The 18,251-nt window shown below is 49.0% G+C and overlaps 2 protein-coding genes across 4 annotated transcripts in view; one reads left to right on the forward strand and one right to left on the reverse strand.

Annotated features, from left to right (window-relative positions):
- LOC144754352 (kelch-like protein 9) overlaps positions 1-4,917 on the reverse strand; it is a 395,059-nt gene extending 390,142 nt beyond the window's left edge. The window contains exon 1 of the mRNA XM_078642043.1: positions 3,661-4,917. Within this exon, the coding sequence (XP_078498169.1) occupies positions 3,661-4,722 (1,062 nt within the window). The 5' untranslated portion in view covers positions 4,723-4,917. The remainder of the gene's footprint in view (positions 1-3,660) is intronic.
- Positions 1-18,251, forward strand: part of DPP7 (dipeptidyl peptidase 7) — a 1,731,842-nt gene that overhangs the window by 1,229,935 nt on the left and 483,656 nt on the right. The gene's annotated exons all lie outside the window — the stretch shown is intronic.

Here is an 18,251-nt window from a genome sequence, read left to right on the forward strand (position 1 = left end):
AAAAAATACAGAAACATGCATTTATCAAATACACAAATGATAACATGTATTATTTACAAATATAAACATAACAAAATGTTAATATTAATATGAAGGTTGGAACTTTTCCAAATTCATTTGAGTCCACTCATTATCCATACTATACGCTGCTTTTTGATGCACTGACACTGCTCCCACAAATCAGTCTGAGGATCCTAACGTATAGCCTGATTTAGATCTTGGCAGAGAAGGAACTCCGTCTCAGTGGCAACAGAGTTCCCTCCAGCGAAGACTATAGCCTACCCGACCAATTTAAATGCAGAAAACCATAGGTTAACGACTGTGGAGACTACTCCAGCTCCGCTGTGGTCAAACTTGCTTAGTAAGAACAGTCAGAGAATTGGCTGTATATCCACACTCCTAATTTAGATGGGCGGACATGCAGCCTTTGTTCATTGCCCTTCACTGCCAGAAAAATTTGGCAGTAAAGGGCACCAAATTGTGCTCAATGGTCCCCTCGCTTTGAGAGGAAACTATTTTGGTGAGGGGGCATTTTTTTTCTTTTTCAAAAAGAAAATACTTCTTTGGGATTTTTTTTTTTTTATATAAAAAAGATTGTAACTTTGCCAGATGACTTCATCATGTTTGACGGAAACATCTGCCAAACTTACAATGCATTGGCTGGGACCACCTTGACAAAGGTTCCTGTCAATGCTTGATATGTCTGCTAGGCTGATGGATATTTCAAACTTGCCAGTTGACACCTCCGTCAGGGTGACGCACTAATTTACTCCATATTCATGGCAGAAGACGGGGCGACCATCAAAATTTAAATTGGGCCTTAAATTTAAGCCTCCAATTTCAAATTCCTTCACATTTACAGAACTTTTGAAATTTTCAATTTTTCTTCTTTATTTATTGGCGGCTAAATTATTTAATTTTCTAAGCGGTCACAGACCCACTGAGCAGGCTTCGAGAACCCCCAGGCTTACCTGGACCACAGGTTAGGAAAAAGTGATCTAATTTATTGCACTTGAAGATACACTTCACCTGCAGATATAGCTGGTAAGATAGCTTGGTGGTCAGTTTTTCTACAGTGTTTAGCCAGGTACCAACCTGAAAGTCACGTTTGAATCTTGTTGTGGATAGTTCAGCCTTTCATTCTTCTAGTGTCAATAAAATACACACCACTAAGCTGGATAATAAGTCCTGCCAACACAAGCTACTAGACTGGGGGTGGTGAGTGGAGTTGAGCATGAAGATGCCTCAAGACACTGCCTCTTGGGCATAATTAAGCAATCCCAGAGGGGGGAAGATGTACTGGAAGTTACTGCAGCTTGCGCAGGTCATTGCTAAAAGGCGTGTAGCCAAGAGGTGTCTAAGACAGCCCCCTCAATATCACTGTGGGGTGAGGACACAATGAGTGGGCTATGCAAGGGAGACCCATATCAGATGGACTAGCCAGGATGACAACGTGATGGAAGATCTAGAAACCTGGGAAGTGACGCTGAAATCATTTCAGGAAGCAGACGGGCCACTCATCGCCTGGGGACACAGACGCAGAACATAGACACTAGTACACAACACACAAACATAGCGACAGGGGGTGACAAAATGGAAATGGTAGAATCTGCCCCTCAACCCCTCAAGGAAAGTCCCTGAGTAACACTATTTGTAAAGAAGGGGGACCCCTACTAGTGATGCATTCACTACTTGTAGGGAAACATATAAGAACTTTCTTGCAAAGCAATAAGTAGTGAGAAATATTAAAACGCCAAGAATCCAAGACAGCGACAAATAATTACACAGTTATTGTGACATGTAATTAAAAACTGATACAGACAACAATTATTCTTATGGTGTAAATTGATATTTTTGTTTTATTTCAATATTTTTTAGCATTTTTGTTGAACATATTTAGTTTATAAAAATATACATTTCTAAGTTAAAAAGTACGTGATAAACATGTTAATTTGTCAAGTGAAAAAAACAAAAAAAGGGAAAATACAGGGTGGACAACAAAGATGACTCCGATGTTAAATAGGGCTTGATTGTATTAAGCAAAGCGGTAGATAGGACTCTACGCGCGTTTCGGCATTAGCCTTCTTCAGGAGTCCGTCATTTTGCAGTGAAAACATAGACACAACAGTAGGATTATTAAGGTACACTATTATACTGTTGATGTTCGTTGAAGGCAACTCTTGAGGATTATCTTTTTCTTTATTCTTGTCTTATTATTCTATGTTGACAGAAGAAGAGTGTACACTTAATAAGAGACTGATCCAAGTTGTAGGTATGATAAAGCCTACTACTATAACTCCTTATAGGTATTGTTTCTTGTCTTTAAACATCCGAGACAGCTCAGCTCTTTAGATAGCTACAGGGGCAGTGACCATATCCTTGATATAGGTATAGTGAAAAATGGGGCCACGAACGTTGGTAGTCTTCAGATTAAAGCTTGTTGATTGCAGGTTGCCTAATATATCCGGGAGTCAGAGCTGGTCCATCGTGATGGTCGTGCCGAAAGCACGACCATCGTTCGTGGCCCCATTTTTCACTATACCTATATCAACTTGGATCAGTCTCTTATTAAGTGTACACTCTTCTTCTGTCAACATAGAATAATAAGACAAGAATAAAGAAAAAGATAATCCTCAAGAGTTGCCTTCAACGAACATCAACAGTATAATAGTGTACCTTAATAATCCTATTGTTGTGTCTATGTTTTCACTGCAAATGACGGACTCCTGAAGAAGGCTAATGCCGAAACGCGCGTAGAGTCCTATCTACCGCTTTGCTTAATACAATCAAGCCCTATTTAACATCGGAGTCATCTTTGTTGTCCACCCTGTATTTTCCCTTTTTTTGTTTTTTTCACTTGACAAATTAACATGTTTATCACGTACTTTTTAACTTAGAAATGTATATTTTTATAAACTAAATATGTTCAACAAAAATGCTAAAAAATATTGAAATAAAACAAAAATATCAATTTACACCATAAGAATAATTGTTGTCTGTATCAGTTTTTAATTACATGTCACAATAACTGTGTAATTATTTGTCGCTGTCTTGGATTCTTGGCGTTTTAATATTTCTCACTACTTATTGCTTTGCAAGAAAATGGTAGAATCTGCTACACTGGAAAGCTAGTTAGTAGGCATGGAGAAACGTGTCGATAGCGGAGCTGAGGTGTTCTCTGGTAATTCCACAGATCGAGGCAAAGGGTGGTTACTTATATGATCAACAATTGGGGGGCATAGCTCATATATGGCGACGGACGTTGGACTAAGAAGAAGTCAATACTGTAATGTTAACTTTGAATGCTGGCTTATTGTTGTGTAACAGTGAGACCAGTAAACACATATTTAAAACATTTAAGTTTAGGCACCTTTTTTCAGCCAAAAAAAGGTGCTGCAAAGGGGAGTGTTACTTTTATGTAGTCGGGATAAAACTCCTGATTTTGCCTGTAGAAAAAATGGGTACACTAGTTTTAGAAGCCAGTTCGTTGGCTACCTGACCCCTGTCATTTGTTGTTGGCAATGGTTATAGGCTAAAGTATTTCTCCTGTGGGTTTTTATGACATTTTCTCTGCTTAATTCCCGTGCTTGAGAGTGAGGTGGCATTAAAAAACAAACCAAGTGTCTTTTAAAAACTGTTATTTTTTTAACACTATCTTACCTCATTTGAAGGCCGCTTTCCAGATGGATCAAAGAGTGATTGACCTCCAATAACATAGAGAAAATCGTTGATTACTGCAACGCAGTGATTGTACACTGTCTTGCAAAGCTCTCCAACTTTTTCCCAAGTGCTGAATGCCTCATTTCCTATCCAGATATCACCACAGACTTTGTTTTCAGTCGTTCTGCCACCGAGGACCAATACTCTTTCAGAATTCGAGCGGATAGAGGTGTTTTCTGATTGTAGGATGGGCTGAGCATAGAGCTGGGAGTGGTAGCTCAATGCCTCCTGGAGGTATTTGAAGCAGCTGGCATCCGTCTTCATGAAGGGTACTTCTTGCACAGATTGTTGGAGGTCTTCCAGGGGGATCAGAGGGAACCTAATTCTTTTGAGTAAGTCTTCTGCATCTTTAAGTCTTGCGGAGTCATGCAGTAACCAAGTCTTGGTGAACGTGAAGAGCTCAAGCTCGCTGTATTCCTGGATCTCCTTCCTGTCCAGTATCTCAGCAAGGGTCCCGCTGTCTAGTTCTTTGAGCTGTCGATCATCTTTCAAGATTTCTCGGTAGTGCTGCCCAAGTTTACGCATTGCTTTCTGCTTTAGTTCTTCAGGTCCATGCTTTTTGACAATATTGATAACAGCCATACAGCTATTTTCTTCAAGGGACTCTTCTAAGAATGTAAAACACAATTTTATTGCCTCTCGCACTAGTAAGGTTTCTGCTGCTTTAAGCGTGTCTTGAACATTGTCAATCGAAATATCCAGCTGGTTAGAGTAGATGAAATTCAAAACAGTTCGCAGCCCCTTGGCGCTCGCATCTTTTAACTGGATATGTTCGGGGGTTTCGGCGTTTGCTTCATTCCCAGTAAATATTATCTTGCAGTAGCTGCTTGCTGATGCCAGGATAACTTTATGTGCAGGGAAAGTGATTCCACCTGCTTCCAGGACCACGTCACATAACACATTCTGCAGTCGCATGAGCCCAACGCCCTCCATGAGCTTTGGTAAATACGTGTCCGAAACAAAAGACCGTACCTGCGCGGCTTTCCGTTCATGACTAACCATTACTTCAGATATCAAATGTAATGCACACTCGAAAATAATAGCTCTTCACCGCAAAAAAAACTTTTTGTTATTCCTTTGCTGTAATTAATTCTGGAGAACTTCTGTTTCTACGGTTAAATGTGAACTCTTCATAGTCGCTGCGTGAATATCTTGCGTTAAATCCGCTGCTCCCCCATCCAGATCGCAGAGCAGAATGTCTGTTTCCTAGACATCTACGCTCTACCCCCCTCGTTAGCATCGAATGACACTGCTCTGCTCGACGCCACGCGTTTGTTGCCCGCACCAAGAGATGCTAAACAGTAACCTGCTTAGCTACTTTCGAAAGCACTGATTGGCTTAGCCGGCCTTGTTGTGCGCGTTCTTCCCTGTCCGCTGTGCAAGTTTGGACTTGCAGTGCAGGTTTGGACACGCGTTTTCACTATTACAAAAGAGTACTTCTTTAATATTGGTAGAGTCCACATAGTGTAGCTCGCGGTTTTGTACCCTTTCAATGCACCCCGCCCCCCTGCCCCCCCCCCCCCTCTTATCTACTCTTGGATACCCGTTCTGGTGACAGTGCTGTGTGTTCCGGTCACCCTTGGTTACATAATACTAAATACAACCATCAGCAGTCTGACTCCGTTTTCAAATTTGAATAAAGCAGTACCAGCATTTCATAAATGTTTACTGAACAAAAGAACTGTTACTGAAATAAGATGTTATGTGGAAGTGTGGATGAAAGACTCGGATGATTGGCAGAGAAGTTATTTATCCTAGAAAACGTCTATGCGTTTTAAAATAAACCTCAGACGCATATAGAACAGCCAAACCAGTGTCATCGCGTTTTGTTTGGGGAGTTCTAGTACATTGTTTTGAAAAAATGAGGTTTATATGATCATCAGGACTCCGGGAGAGAGGATTTAGTGACCGCTAGAGTGTCATAGGAAAGGGGTGTAATGCGTGACGCCCCAACAAATAACTGATAACCGGCTGGATCAGCAGGCACCACTTTCTGGAGAAAATTGGAACATGGGGAGATACAGGAAATGCCATGGGGAATAAAGGTAGTCCTGAAAAGACTGGGTGTGAAAAATCATGGCTGACTATAGTTTTGCCCTTAATGCTTTGTGTAAAAGTGAGGGCCACTATGTAATTTAACTGTATTCTTTAGAAACGTAAAAGCCATCTTGCCGGCAGACAGAACCCGTCTCAAGGTCAACAAATGAGCCATCTTAGTGAGATGCTCCACCACTACCAAGGTGGTTTAATATCCCCCCCTTGAGAACAAGGAAATTCCACAATAAAATCCATAAACTCCGTGTGGGACCTGGAGGAATAGCAGTTGGTTGAAGCAGCCCAGAGGAGGTTGCATGGAAAGGTTTACTCTTACACATATTGGACCTGCTCCCACTAAAACTTTTACATCTTTTTGATAGTCAGCGTCTGTCGGCCAGCAGAATTCTCATGCTAACAATTGACATGTTTTAGTCTCCTGGGGTCTCTGCCTAGTGGAGATGAGTGGTACCTCCGCAGAACTTTAGATGTCAGTTCTTTAGTCAGTAGATAGTCCAGTTTATCCAATTATAAATTCTGCATCAGTATTCAAAGAAAAATCTGGACTTGACTGGTCATGCTTTGACAAAACAAACTTTACAGTTATGAAGAATTGTTTTGAATATATATATATATTATACTGCTCACTGTATCATATTTAAGTCAGCAACGAAACACCAAAAATAAGAAACCAGTTGTATTCAGCAGCCTTCAATGGGGTGCCACGTTTTAAGCTTTGGTCCAAATTGCGTGATTGGCAAATTCCACCAGGCCTTCTCAATGCCATCATCTCGTTATACAGCAATACTTGGATCAAAGTCAAACTAGCAAACAACACTACAACAAACAAGCATTAGAAATGCAATCGGGCTCGGATTTATTTGAGTTTGAGCTAATGGCATTGTAAATGCCAATGTATTGTTGCTATGTGTTATGGAGTGTGTTCATGTGGTATGTACTGCCAGTGATCTCCTTGTGAGTGTGAGAATATTGCACCGTTACTGCCTGTGATGTCCTTCTTGTGAGTGTGAGAAGCTTGCACCTCTGCTGCCTGTGGTCTCCTTGTGAGTGTAAGAAGCTTGCACTGCTGCTGCCTGTGATGTCGTTCTTGTGAGTGGGAGAAGATTGCACCTCAGCTGCCTGTGGTCTCCTTGTGAGTGTAAGAAGCTTGCACAGCTGCTGCCTGTGATGTCCTACTCACTACTCTACTCTACTCACTACTCTACACTCACTACTCTGCACTCACTACTCTACTCACTACTCTACTCACTACTCTACTCACTACTCTACTCACTACTCTACTCACTACTCTGCTCACTACTCTGCTCACTACTCTGCTCACTACTCACTACACTACTCACTACACTACTCACTACACTACTCACTACTCACTACTCTACTCACTACACACTACTCACTACTCACTACTCACTACTCACTACTCACTACTCTCTACTCTCTACTCTCTACTCTCTACTCTCTACTCACTACTCTCTACTCACTACTCTCTACTCACTACTCTACTCACTACTCTGCACTCACTACTCACTACACTACTCACTACTCACTACTCTACTCACTACTCTACTCACTACTCACTACTCCCACGAGGTATTTTGTTCAGCCGGGCTCATTGAAGCCTTCCTTCCCCGCTTCCTGATGGCACAGACAGATTGCTGAAGTGGGCCGCTCGCGCTGAATAGGCCGCCATTCTCCCCGGTGCCTTTGAAACGGCCTGCTGGAGCTCGCATGCTTTTGTCCTATAATTTGTTTATCATCACTTCCTTCCTTCCTTCCTATGAAACAGAATCCAGGCTCGAACAAAGGCACGAAATGCACATTTGGAGAGGATGCGGCAGTTTAAAGAGCGAATGGGCGCGCGAGGAAAGCTGACATTAAACAGCGTTGCTTGACTTTGTTTCATTGCCATGGCAAAAATAGACTTTGGGGAATGCTGACTCTAAAACTAAAATGTAAAAAGAGCTTGGCACGGCGTTCATGCGTTAAACACGTTATTCTAGTATTGTTGATGGCGGCAGAAGGTGATTGCGTTACAAAGGCACTTTGGGAATATCTTGCTAACGTTAGCAGAGCCTAGGAAGGAAACAGAAAAGAGATAGATAAAAAAATAACTTGTAGGTTAATTATTTCATAACTGCTTTAAAAATTAGAAAATGCTTTTGAGATGAGAAAGAAATGCTAAAATAGTTATAATAGCCCCGAATTAGGACAGTAACTGTGGTTCGTTTATTGCATTTGCATAGCGGATCACCTCTGATTAACCAATGTGCTGTGTGCATTCTTGAAAGAAGTGCCTATGTTTACAGCGCCAAATAGTACTCGTTATTATTAGTACAATCTTACTTAAAGTGCATTAAAATGTAATTGCATCTAGGTTCTAAAGCCGGTAGACCACTATCTTTACATAATATGGTTGTTACGTAGATCTTCAGCATTAAAGAGTAAATAAACCGGGGTAGGAAAATCTCGACATTTGCGCATTTGCAGGTGATAGGTTTGTTGAGCTTCATATAACGCTGCATGCCACATGGGATTGATTGTCTGATGAAACACATTCTAATTTATGTTAGCAACTTGGTAAAAGTATATCATGGGGCCTACCACACAAGAAATGAAACGCCCGACAAACACACTGCTAGATGGTGAACGCGCGCATACCATCTGGAATGCATTACACGGCCACCCTGACAGCTCCTAATTAAGATTAATGCACTTTCGAGCACGTAACCGCACGAAAAATGCCCAAAATGGCGCCCGAAAATTTCAACTGCCCAATAGCATCAAGACTACTAAAAATACATCACCGCGAAGACCAATGACCATTCAGATAATAAAAAAAATAAGGAATGTGTCTTTCCCGAGCCCTTAACACACTTTTTTTTCTTTCTGTACTAATAGGATCTCGGCGCTCCGCCCCGAGCCCTAAAAAGTGTCTTACAAATCGAGAATTAAAACAGGGATGCGCACTTTCCCCAACACGTCTCAATCTATATACAGCGGACCTTGGCAAGACGCACCACAACGCCAACGTCGCAGTCCTAAAAATTGGAGTCAATAAAATACAGATTTTAGAATACGCGGATGACGTGGTGATGGACCATACAAAAATAGTAATACAAAGGGGACTAGACGCTATAAACGCCTACAATCAGATCAATGAACTTACAATAAATCCAGAAAAGACCATAGTATTGATCTTCGGGAGTTGCACTAAAAAAACACTCCTAAATGGCACATGGGCAAAGAGACAATAACTGTTTCAAAGTCTTATAATTACCTCGGATGTTGGCTGAGTGACTCGGGCAAAGCAACTTTGCATTTACACAAAATGAAATCTAAAGTAGAGTCCACAATCTATGCTTTGTGCAAACTACATGAGAAAATGCAGAGTCCAACCACCATCGCAATCAGAAAGGTGTTACAATCTAAAATAAGGGCAATCGCGGGTTATGCACAGCAGGCATTCCCAGGCAAAATTAACACATTGATGGAAAAAGCACAATGCCGGGCGTACAAACATATATTTAAACTACCTAAATACACCCACAGTAGCGGCATCCGTCTGGAATTTGGCCTGGTGCAACAGAGCAAAGAATGCTTGGGAGTGCACGCAAAATATTATCACGTACTCAACGCTCGGGATGGGAGCTTGAAGAGCATGCTAAAACCCATTTTTGGTGGACCTCCTAAACCATGGCAGGTCTACATGCAGGAAGAAGTAGAAGTTTTAGATTTGGCATCACAAAATTGGTGTCAAGAGGCCATGACCTACCCAGGCATTAAGAAGGCAATCAACAAACAATGCTATCAATTGACAAGAGAAAGTGATCTAGCACATTTTGAGAGTGGAAGTGGTCAATCTGGGCTGATGGCTACATACTTGGAGCACAAATCCCAGCCTTACCTTCACCAAGCATTGGGGAGAAAGGTCCTAAAAACATTCAGTGGGCTAGACTAGTGCCTCTCCCAATAAAATAACTAAATCTGGGGTGGAAAGCCCTTGAACACATAATCAGTTGTAGAATCTGCAATTTCAAAACAGAATCATTACTACATCTGACGTGCTGCTGTCCGGGTCTGTTACAATCTTGTTTGAAGCTACTGAAGCCAATATTGCTACGCAAAGGTGTTCGGATAGTAAAAGATGCTGTTGTGGCTTTATTTTTCTGCACTTTACCGACCAACCTGGCCAGACTTGGGAGATGCATGGAGGAAGTTCATTCCAGACTCTTTGCTTGACAGTAGAACTGCTGCCCAGAATCTTACCTGTCTGCACACGCTGCCTGAGGGGGGACCACGCTGCGGGGTTCTGCCTGCCCGCCTCCCGCCGCCTTCACCCAGACGCCATCGGAGTTTGGCAACCGAGCGGAGAGTGGGCGGGGCAGAGGACTTCAATCCCCAACAGCCCTAGCGGCGCCCTGACAGAGCTCTGCGAGCCAGGAGGCGCATAAAAACAACTCCACCCCGGTCGAGTGGGGGTCTCTTTGCTTGACAGTAGAACTGCTGCCCAGAATCTTACCTGTCTGCACACGCTGCCTGGGGGGACCACGCTGCGGGGTTCTGCCTGCCCGCCTCCCGCCGCCTTGCCCCAGACGCCATCGGAGTTTGGCAACCGAGCGGAGAGTGGGCGGGGCAGAGGACTTCAATCCCCAACAGCCCTAGCGGCGCCCTGACAGAGCTTTGCGCGCCAGGAGGCGCATAAAAACAACTCCACCCCGGTCGAGTGGGGGTCTCTTTGCTTGACAGTAGAACTGCTGCCCAGAATCTTACCTGTCTGCACACGCTGCCTGGGGGGGACCACGCTGCGGGGTTCTGCCTGCCCGCCTCCCGCCGCCTTGCCCCAGACCCCATCGGAGTTTGGCAACCGAGCGGAGAGTGGGCGGGGCAGAGGACTTCAATCCCCAACAGCCCTAGCGGCGCCCTGACAGAGCTTTGCGCGCCAGGAGGCGCATAAAAACAACTCCACCCCGGTCGAGTGAGGGTCTCTTTGCTTGACAGTAGAACTGCTGCCCAGAATCTTACCTGTCTGCACACGCTGCCTGGGGGGACCACGCTGCGGGGTTCTGCCTGCCCGCCTCCCGCCGCCTTGCCCCAGACGCCATCGGAGTTTGGCAACCGAGCGGAGAGTGGGCAGGGCAGAGGACTTCAATCCCCAACAGCCCTAGCGGCGCCCTGACAGAGCTTTGCGCGCCAGGAGGCGCATAAAAACAACTCCACCCCCGTCTCGCGGGACACCGGGCGAAGCCCGGGCAAAGGGCGGGCCCTCTGAGGCCCTCAGAGGACGAGGAGGTCGGGTTGGGTCCACCCCCCTAACGACATTATCTCTGCAGCACGTAAGACTTTGACTTTGATCTTAGGGCCTTTTTCTTCTCTACTTCATTAGTGTTATATTAGTGGGCTATTAGCCTCATATTACACTGTTTTGGGGCTTCTGGTTCGCTTTAACATCTGTTTTAAATTAAGAGAAACAAATAAAGCTTTGAACTATGTCCACCAGAGGCAGTAGAAGCAAGACAGCGGCCGGGGGGCGTCCGTTATCGGACCAATAGATAATTTTATTAAAAGGACTAATGATGCCATCGATCTCAGCATTTCGCTCCTCGAGCGTAGGGTTTCCCAAGATCTGGAAAATGCCAAACGTTCTTCTCTCGGGAGCATTATGTTAGCGAGAACCCCAGTTAGCTCCAGAAATTTAGATAGTAACTTACACACAGGTCGCACTCATGAAATCCGACCCGACCTCCATACTATACCTAACGAGGTTAATTTATCGGCAACAAATCCTTTAATTGATTCCGATCTCAATATAAGCAGCGAACTAGTGAGGACACCAGACTTAAAAATAGATCTCACACCAGAGATTGTAGTGGAAACAAATGAGAAACACCCAAGAGACAGGCAAGAAGGTGCCATTCAAAAGCAAACTAAACAATCAATCCAATCCATTCCTCCTGCTGCCAGAGAACGTAACCCACCAAAAGGACAACAGAAGAAAGGCACAAATAAGCACTTAAATGCTAATGGACCAAATACATCTATAGAGACATTAAGTAAAAACACTCATGAGATCCCTCTTGTGCGCACGGACAAACCTGAGGTTATTATAGGAAACGACCAACTAGTTGAAAGATTTGGCGACCTCCTAAGTATTTTTATGTCGCCAATTGAATCTAGGCTTGCCCGCATTGAGAAACAGCTAGAAGAACTTACAGCTTATAACAAAAAAGCTGTTAGTGCCGCTTCAAAAACTGACACTAGCTTGAAGACAAGTAGTATTAGTAAGCCTACATTACCTAAATCAAAGAATATCCCAGTCTCTGACGCCGTGACAAAACCAAAATCTACGACGTCCCTAAGTAAAGAAATTGTCATAAACAAACCCGTACCAATTAGCAGCCCAATTCCTAGAATTGATACGAATACCCAACTCACAAATACGCAGGTTGAGAAGTTGCACATAACATCCCAAAGTGGTAGAAAAATATCAAACCAAACTAGCGACATGCTGCCAACTTTCCAAAGGCCCCGGATGTCTCATGATCCTCCTTACAACTCAAGGCAGATACCTCCACGCATTAGTCTGCCACCTGAGTGTGGGGCCTATGCGCTGGTCTTGGTCAACGTCCCGAAACTCAGGTATGACCAAGATGAGACCTCCTCCTCCCTGAAAAAGAAGACACTACATTGGTTGATAACTAATTGTAATTTTCCAATGGAATGCTCCAGAGAAATCACTCACACCCAGAGAGTAGGATGGATAGGTCCTCTGAAGAAAAAATTCGAGGGGAACTGTATAATAGTCAACTTTAAAAAACCGATATGGGGGCGTGGCTTAGCGGGCGATCATGGCGGACGTGGCTTCTTAGAGCTCCCGCCGGCCCGACGATTATCCTACCAATTCTCCTGGCCCCCGGACCCGAAAAGCATATCAGCGTTGGGGCATAGGTAGCGGACGACTCAGGGCGCATTCCGGTGCCGGAACTGGCGAGCCGTGACCCTCCCTGGTGGTGTGGTGTGCTGGTGCGGCGGGCGGCCTAGAGCCGGCCAGACGAGCCGGGCCTCGATTTTGGCGCACCCGGATCGGTGCGCTCGGCCTGGGGCCCGCGGTGCCGCTCTCCTGCCACGATCCGGCGCAGCCTGCAGCGGGCGGACCATCACGGGCCCCCCTGCCCTTCCGCACAGAGCAAGCAAGGAGAACTGGTGCTGAGGAGCGCCTCGGCGACGCTGCGGCCTACCTGGCCTTGGAGGAGCCGGGGCCTCGAGTTTGGCGACCCCTGCCCGACATCGCCTCCACAGATCCTTGGCCCGGAGGTGCAGGCGCCTGGGAGCCCCGGGGACCGAGGGGCCAGTGGCGAGCCCTACCTGGTCTGCTGTCTTTCCCAATCCGGGGATCGCCGGAGCTGTGGGGCCCGGAGGCCTGGACTGCAGTGGCCCGTGCCGCATTGGGGGTGCCCGGCGTGGACCTGGTGCCGACCCGCAGCAAGACCCGACGAACAGTGAGTGTTGCCCCCCCCCCCCCCCCCCCCACAATTGGTGCTGCGGTGATTGCTGAGGGACGCTGTGCCCGGGGGGGTTATTGGGGGCCTGGCCCAGACTGCCGGACCTGGGGGATTCCCTGGCGGCCGCTGGGGCGCACGAGGTACCCCGAAGCAAGCTGGCATAGAGAGGAAGGTGCCCCGGAAGAGGTTTGCACGCGCTGGGACCTGGCCTGCGAGGGTCGGCGGAGTCGCGTCTGGGGAACACCCCCCCCCTATCACCTGGGGTGTACGACAGCCGGGAGCGTGAGGAGGCCATCGCTTGTGAGGGTGCCCTGCTCTTAATAGCGGTTGGAGTGAAGGTTGCCCCGCCGTCAGCAGCCGCCGGCGCATTTGGGGACAGCTTGGCCGGACTCAGCCTTCGCCATGACCAGAGGGGGAGGAGGGCCCGCTAAGCAGGGGCCCATCGACAAATTCACGGAGCCACATGGCGGCCCCGGAGCGCAGGGCGGCCAGGGACCGGGGCCGGACAACGCGGCGCTGATGGCAGCTATCACCCAGTCGAGAGACACGCTGGATGCTAAGATTGGGGCTGTTGGGGCCGATGTGACACTCCTAAGTCAGGACCTGCGCAACGCAGTGGAGCGCATAACTGTGGCAGAGTCCAGGGTCTCAGTAGTGGAAGACGATGTCGGGACCCTGAAGAGGAAAATGGCGGCGATGGAGAGTATCCAGAAGGGCCTAGCACTTAGGGTGGAGGACGCCGAAGGGCGGGCGCGCAGGAACAACCTTCGCTTTGTGGGTTTTCCGGAGGATTGTGAGAAGGGGGACATGGGACGCTTCCTTTCTCAATGGCTGGAGAGCTGGCTCCCTCCGGATACCCTGTCCAGATGTTTCGTGGTCGAACGCGCGCACCGGGCCCTGACGCAGAAACCGCCGACAGGAGAACGACCCAGGCCGGTGATCGCCAGGATTCTGAACTTTCACGATCGAGACGTTATCTTGCGAGAGGCGAGGGCCAAGGACTCTCTTTCATTTGAATCCCACAAGATCATGGTCTTCCCCGACTACACCAGGATGGTGCAGCAACAGAGACGCTCTTTCCTGGACGCCAAGGCTAAACTTCGGGGCCTAAAGATACAGTACTCCTTACTCTATCCGGCCCGCTTGCGGGTGGTCTTCCAGTCTAAAACTCACTTCTTTGAGACGCCGGAAGATGTTTACAGGTGGACAGATGAGACAGTGAGGGTCAGGCCGCATCCCCAACCGGGCCTCGATCCAGGCCACACGAGTGATTCATCGCAAACCCCGAGTGACCACCAGGCCCGTAGCCGGAAGAGTAGGAAGTCCAGGTCCAGGCGCCGCAACGCCTCCAACACTGGGCGCAGTGCCGCTGAGCCGGCTGATCCGGGAACTTCGGGGGGCAGTGGATGAGGTGCAATGGGTGGTCCTGACCGCCTACGGATACCAGCCGCTCCAGCGGTGGAACTGGCTCCACTGGTGCCTTGAATACCTGAGGACTGCATCATGTGCTAACTGTTACGTTTTCTAACTGTCCCACAATAGGTTCAGACTTTGGGACGGGTTCGGGGTGCTCCGATACAGGGGCTGCTAGCCTCCTGCATAGTTGGGAGTAGATAAGGGGAGGGGGGAAGCCTTAGAGTAAGTGGGTGTTCGGGATCCATTGGTATGGTAGGCTTTGGGCGCTCTGTTTTGGGCCCGAAGCCGCCCATATCGCGACAGGTACTTCAATGTTTGGTGAGGTATAGGGGGGGGGGAAGGGGGGCAGTTGGGGAGATTGGTTGGGGGACAGGTTGGGGTTGGGGTAGTTGGGGGGGTAGGGGAGGGTGGCACAGTGTCTGCATTGTTTAGGCTATTTTCTTGTGTGTGTGTGTGGCTCCGAGAGCCCGGGTCATTACATCTCCTCCCCATTGACTATGGTTGATCGCCAACGGTCAGGCCTACCAAGGGCAAAATTGCGAGTGGTGAGCTGGAATGTCCGGGGGATGCTGGATAAAATTAAGCGAGGGGCGGTGCTGCAGCTGGGGAAGAGGGAGGGGGCGGATGTCCTCCTCCTCCAGGAGACGCACCTTCAGGGCACCAAGACCCTTAGTTTACAGAGGTATGGATATCAACAGGTGTTTCATGCCGGGTTTGCAAGGGGGTCCCGGGGGGTGGCGGTCCTGATACACCGAAGGCTCTCGTATGTACACGAAACACATTGGGTCGATGCACATGGTAGATACGTGTTTGTTAAAGGAATGGTTGGGAACGAGCCGATGGTCTTTGGTAGTGTGTATGCCCCGCCCCCGCTGCAAGACGCCCTTATTGAGAAGTTGTTCGAAGTGTGGATCGGTATCCCGGATGTGTTGGCGATTGTGGGAGGAGACTGGAATGATGTGATGGATGGGCGGATGGATCGCTACAGGCCCGGTAGGGAACCCCAGACAGCGGCGCCAACGAGGCTTCATGGCCTGGCGCAGGGCATGGGTTGGACCGATACGTGGCGCTACCAGCATGCCTTGAGCCGAGAATACTCCTATGTGTCGGCTGTGCACAAGTCCTTCTCTAGGCTAGACTACCTGTTCGTACCGACTCCTTGGCTGTCGAGGGTCGCTACCACGACCATACTCCCCCGTGGCGTCTCGGACCACTCCCCCGTGTCCCTTGACCTGCTGCTGGACAGGAGGCGACAGCCCTTTTGCTGGCGCCAGTCAGCGTGGCATCTACAGCAGGATGGATATCGCACACGTTTGCGCGAGTCTATCTCCGATTATTGGACAGAGAATGGCGGGCCAGAGGTCGACGCCGTCACCCAGTGGGAGGCGATGAAGTCGGTGCTCAGGGGGGGTAGACATTGCCTGGTGTGCGGAGGCCCGAAGGACCCATCTGCGCGAGGTGGAGGAGGCGGCGGGGCGGGTTCGGGACCTGGAGAGGGACTGTACCGTGAGTGACACGGACGAGGCGGTGGGGCCGCTCCTGCAGGCACAGCAGTTGTACTCCTCCCTGCTACACAATGAGGCGCGCCAGCTTTGGCTGGCCACTTAGAGCAGGATCTATCAATGGGGGGATAAATCCAGTACCATGCTATATAGACTTTGCCAACACACCTTCCGGCCCCAGGCTCTGCCGGGCATTTGGGATGACCAAGGTGTCCAGTTGGCGGCCCCTGAGGCCATAGCTGCCAGCTTCGCGAGGTACTATGCCGATCTTTATGCTCCCCGTGAGGTCCTCCCTGCGGAAGATATAGACAAATTTTTGGCAGATATCCCGCCGCGCGCCCTCCCAGAGGAGGCCAGGGATCGGCTGGACCTTCCCCTTTCTTTGGAGGAACTGGGCACGGCACTTGGGGAATTGAACACCGGCAAAGCCCCGGGACCGAACGGATTTCCGTGCGAGTTTATGAAGACCTTCCACATCCAGCTAGAGGGGCGCTACCAGATGGCACTGGAGGCGGCCAGGGAAAGTGGACACCTACCGGCGGATTGGCGACACGCAGAAATTGTTGTTTTCTGTAAGCCAGGGAGGCCCCCGGAACAGCATTCTTCGTACAGGCCGATTTCCCTCTTAAATTTCGAGGCGAAAATATTGGCCAAGGCCTTGGCCAACCGCCTTCTCCCGTACATCACTGAATTGGTACACTCTGATCAGGCGGGGTTCATGCCCCATAGAGCAACTCGGCACAACATTCGCCGGGCGCAGGTGGTGGTGGAGACAGCCCGGGCCGCCGGGATCCCTACGGCGCTCCTCCTGGCAGATATCGACCGAGCCTTTGACTCTCTCAGCTGGGTGTACCTTAGGGCACTACTGTCCCGCCTTAACCTCGGGCCGGTCTTCCTCTCGTACTTGAGCTTGCTCTATACGGACCTGACCGCATCGGTGCGGGTGGCGGGAGCGGCGTCCGAGTCCTTCCCCATCGGACGGGGCACCAGGCAGGGATGCCCTCTCTCCCCCTACCTATTCGCCCTGGCCATGGAACCTCTGGCGGCGTGGGTGAGGATGGATGCGCAACTCCGGGGACTGGAATGGGACATGGGCCCCTCCGACCGTATTGCGCTCTATGCCGACGATGTCATGTTCTTCCTTACGGACCTAAATAGGTCCGGACCCAGGGTCCTGGAGATAATGGAAATCTTCGGGGAGGTTTCAGGATTGCATCTGAATGTGCAGAAGTCCAAGCTGTGGGTACTGGGCGACGGGGAGAGGCCGGGTGATTGGGCCTTGACACTGCAGAGCGCGGTGGGGGGCCTCAAGTACCTGGGTATCTTTCTTACGGATGTTCCGGATTTGGCATGGGAGCGCAATGTGGTGCCTGTGTGGGACAGGGTGCGTTCGGACATAAAAACCTGGTCCAGAATGCCGCTGAACATATATGGCCGGTCGGCGATCTTTAAAATGGTGGCCCTGCCGCGCCTTCTTTACCAGTTGCAGAACCACCCATACCCCATTGCGCCGCAGTGGTTTCGCCAAGTGAACGCCGCTCTAAGTCAGTTCCTTTGGGCTGGGGGAGTGGCGAGAGTGGCTCTCCGCACCTGCTTTCTTTCTACGTACTGCGGGGGCCTGGCCACCTCAGACATTTTATCTTACTATCAGGCGGCGCACCTCCTGGTGCTCAACGACTGGTGGTATGGGGATCGGGGTGACCCGACCTATGCCCTGGGGCGGTACTTGATGGACCCAGACACGCTCCACACCATTCTTTATTCGGCGGCTATCAGGAAACGACTCCCCATGGTCACTCAGGTGGTCTTCCGGGTGTGGCGCGCTGCCTTGCGCCGTATGGGATGGTGGAACAGATTGACGAGGGAGACCCCACTGTGGCAGAACGGCCGTCTCCCGGAGCTGGCGTCCCTACAGGGATTCAGGGGCTGGGATGATATCGGTATCTCCACGCTCGGTAGCGTCATGAGGGGCACCACCCTTAAGTCTTTCCAGATGTTGAGGGAGGAATACGACATGCCCAAAACTCAATTCTTTAAATATTTGCAACTACGTCATGCA

Source organism: Lissotriton helveticus, chromosome 5_1 (assembly GCF_964261635.1).
Source record: "Lissotriton helveticus chromosome 5_1, aLisHel1.1, whole genome shotgun sequence".
NCBI classification, from domain to species: Eukaryota; Metazoa; Chordata; class Amphibia; order Caudata; family Salamandridae; genus Lissotriton; species Lissotriton helveticus.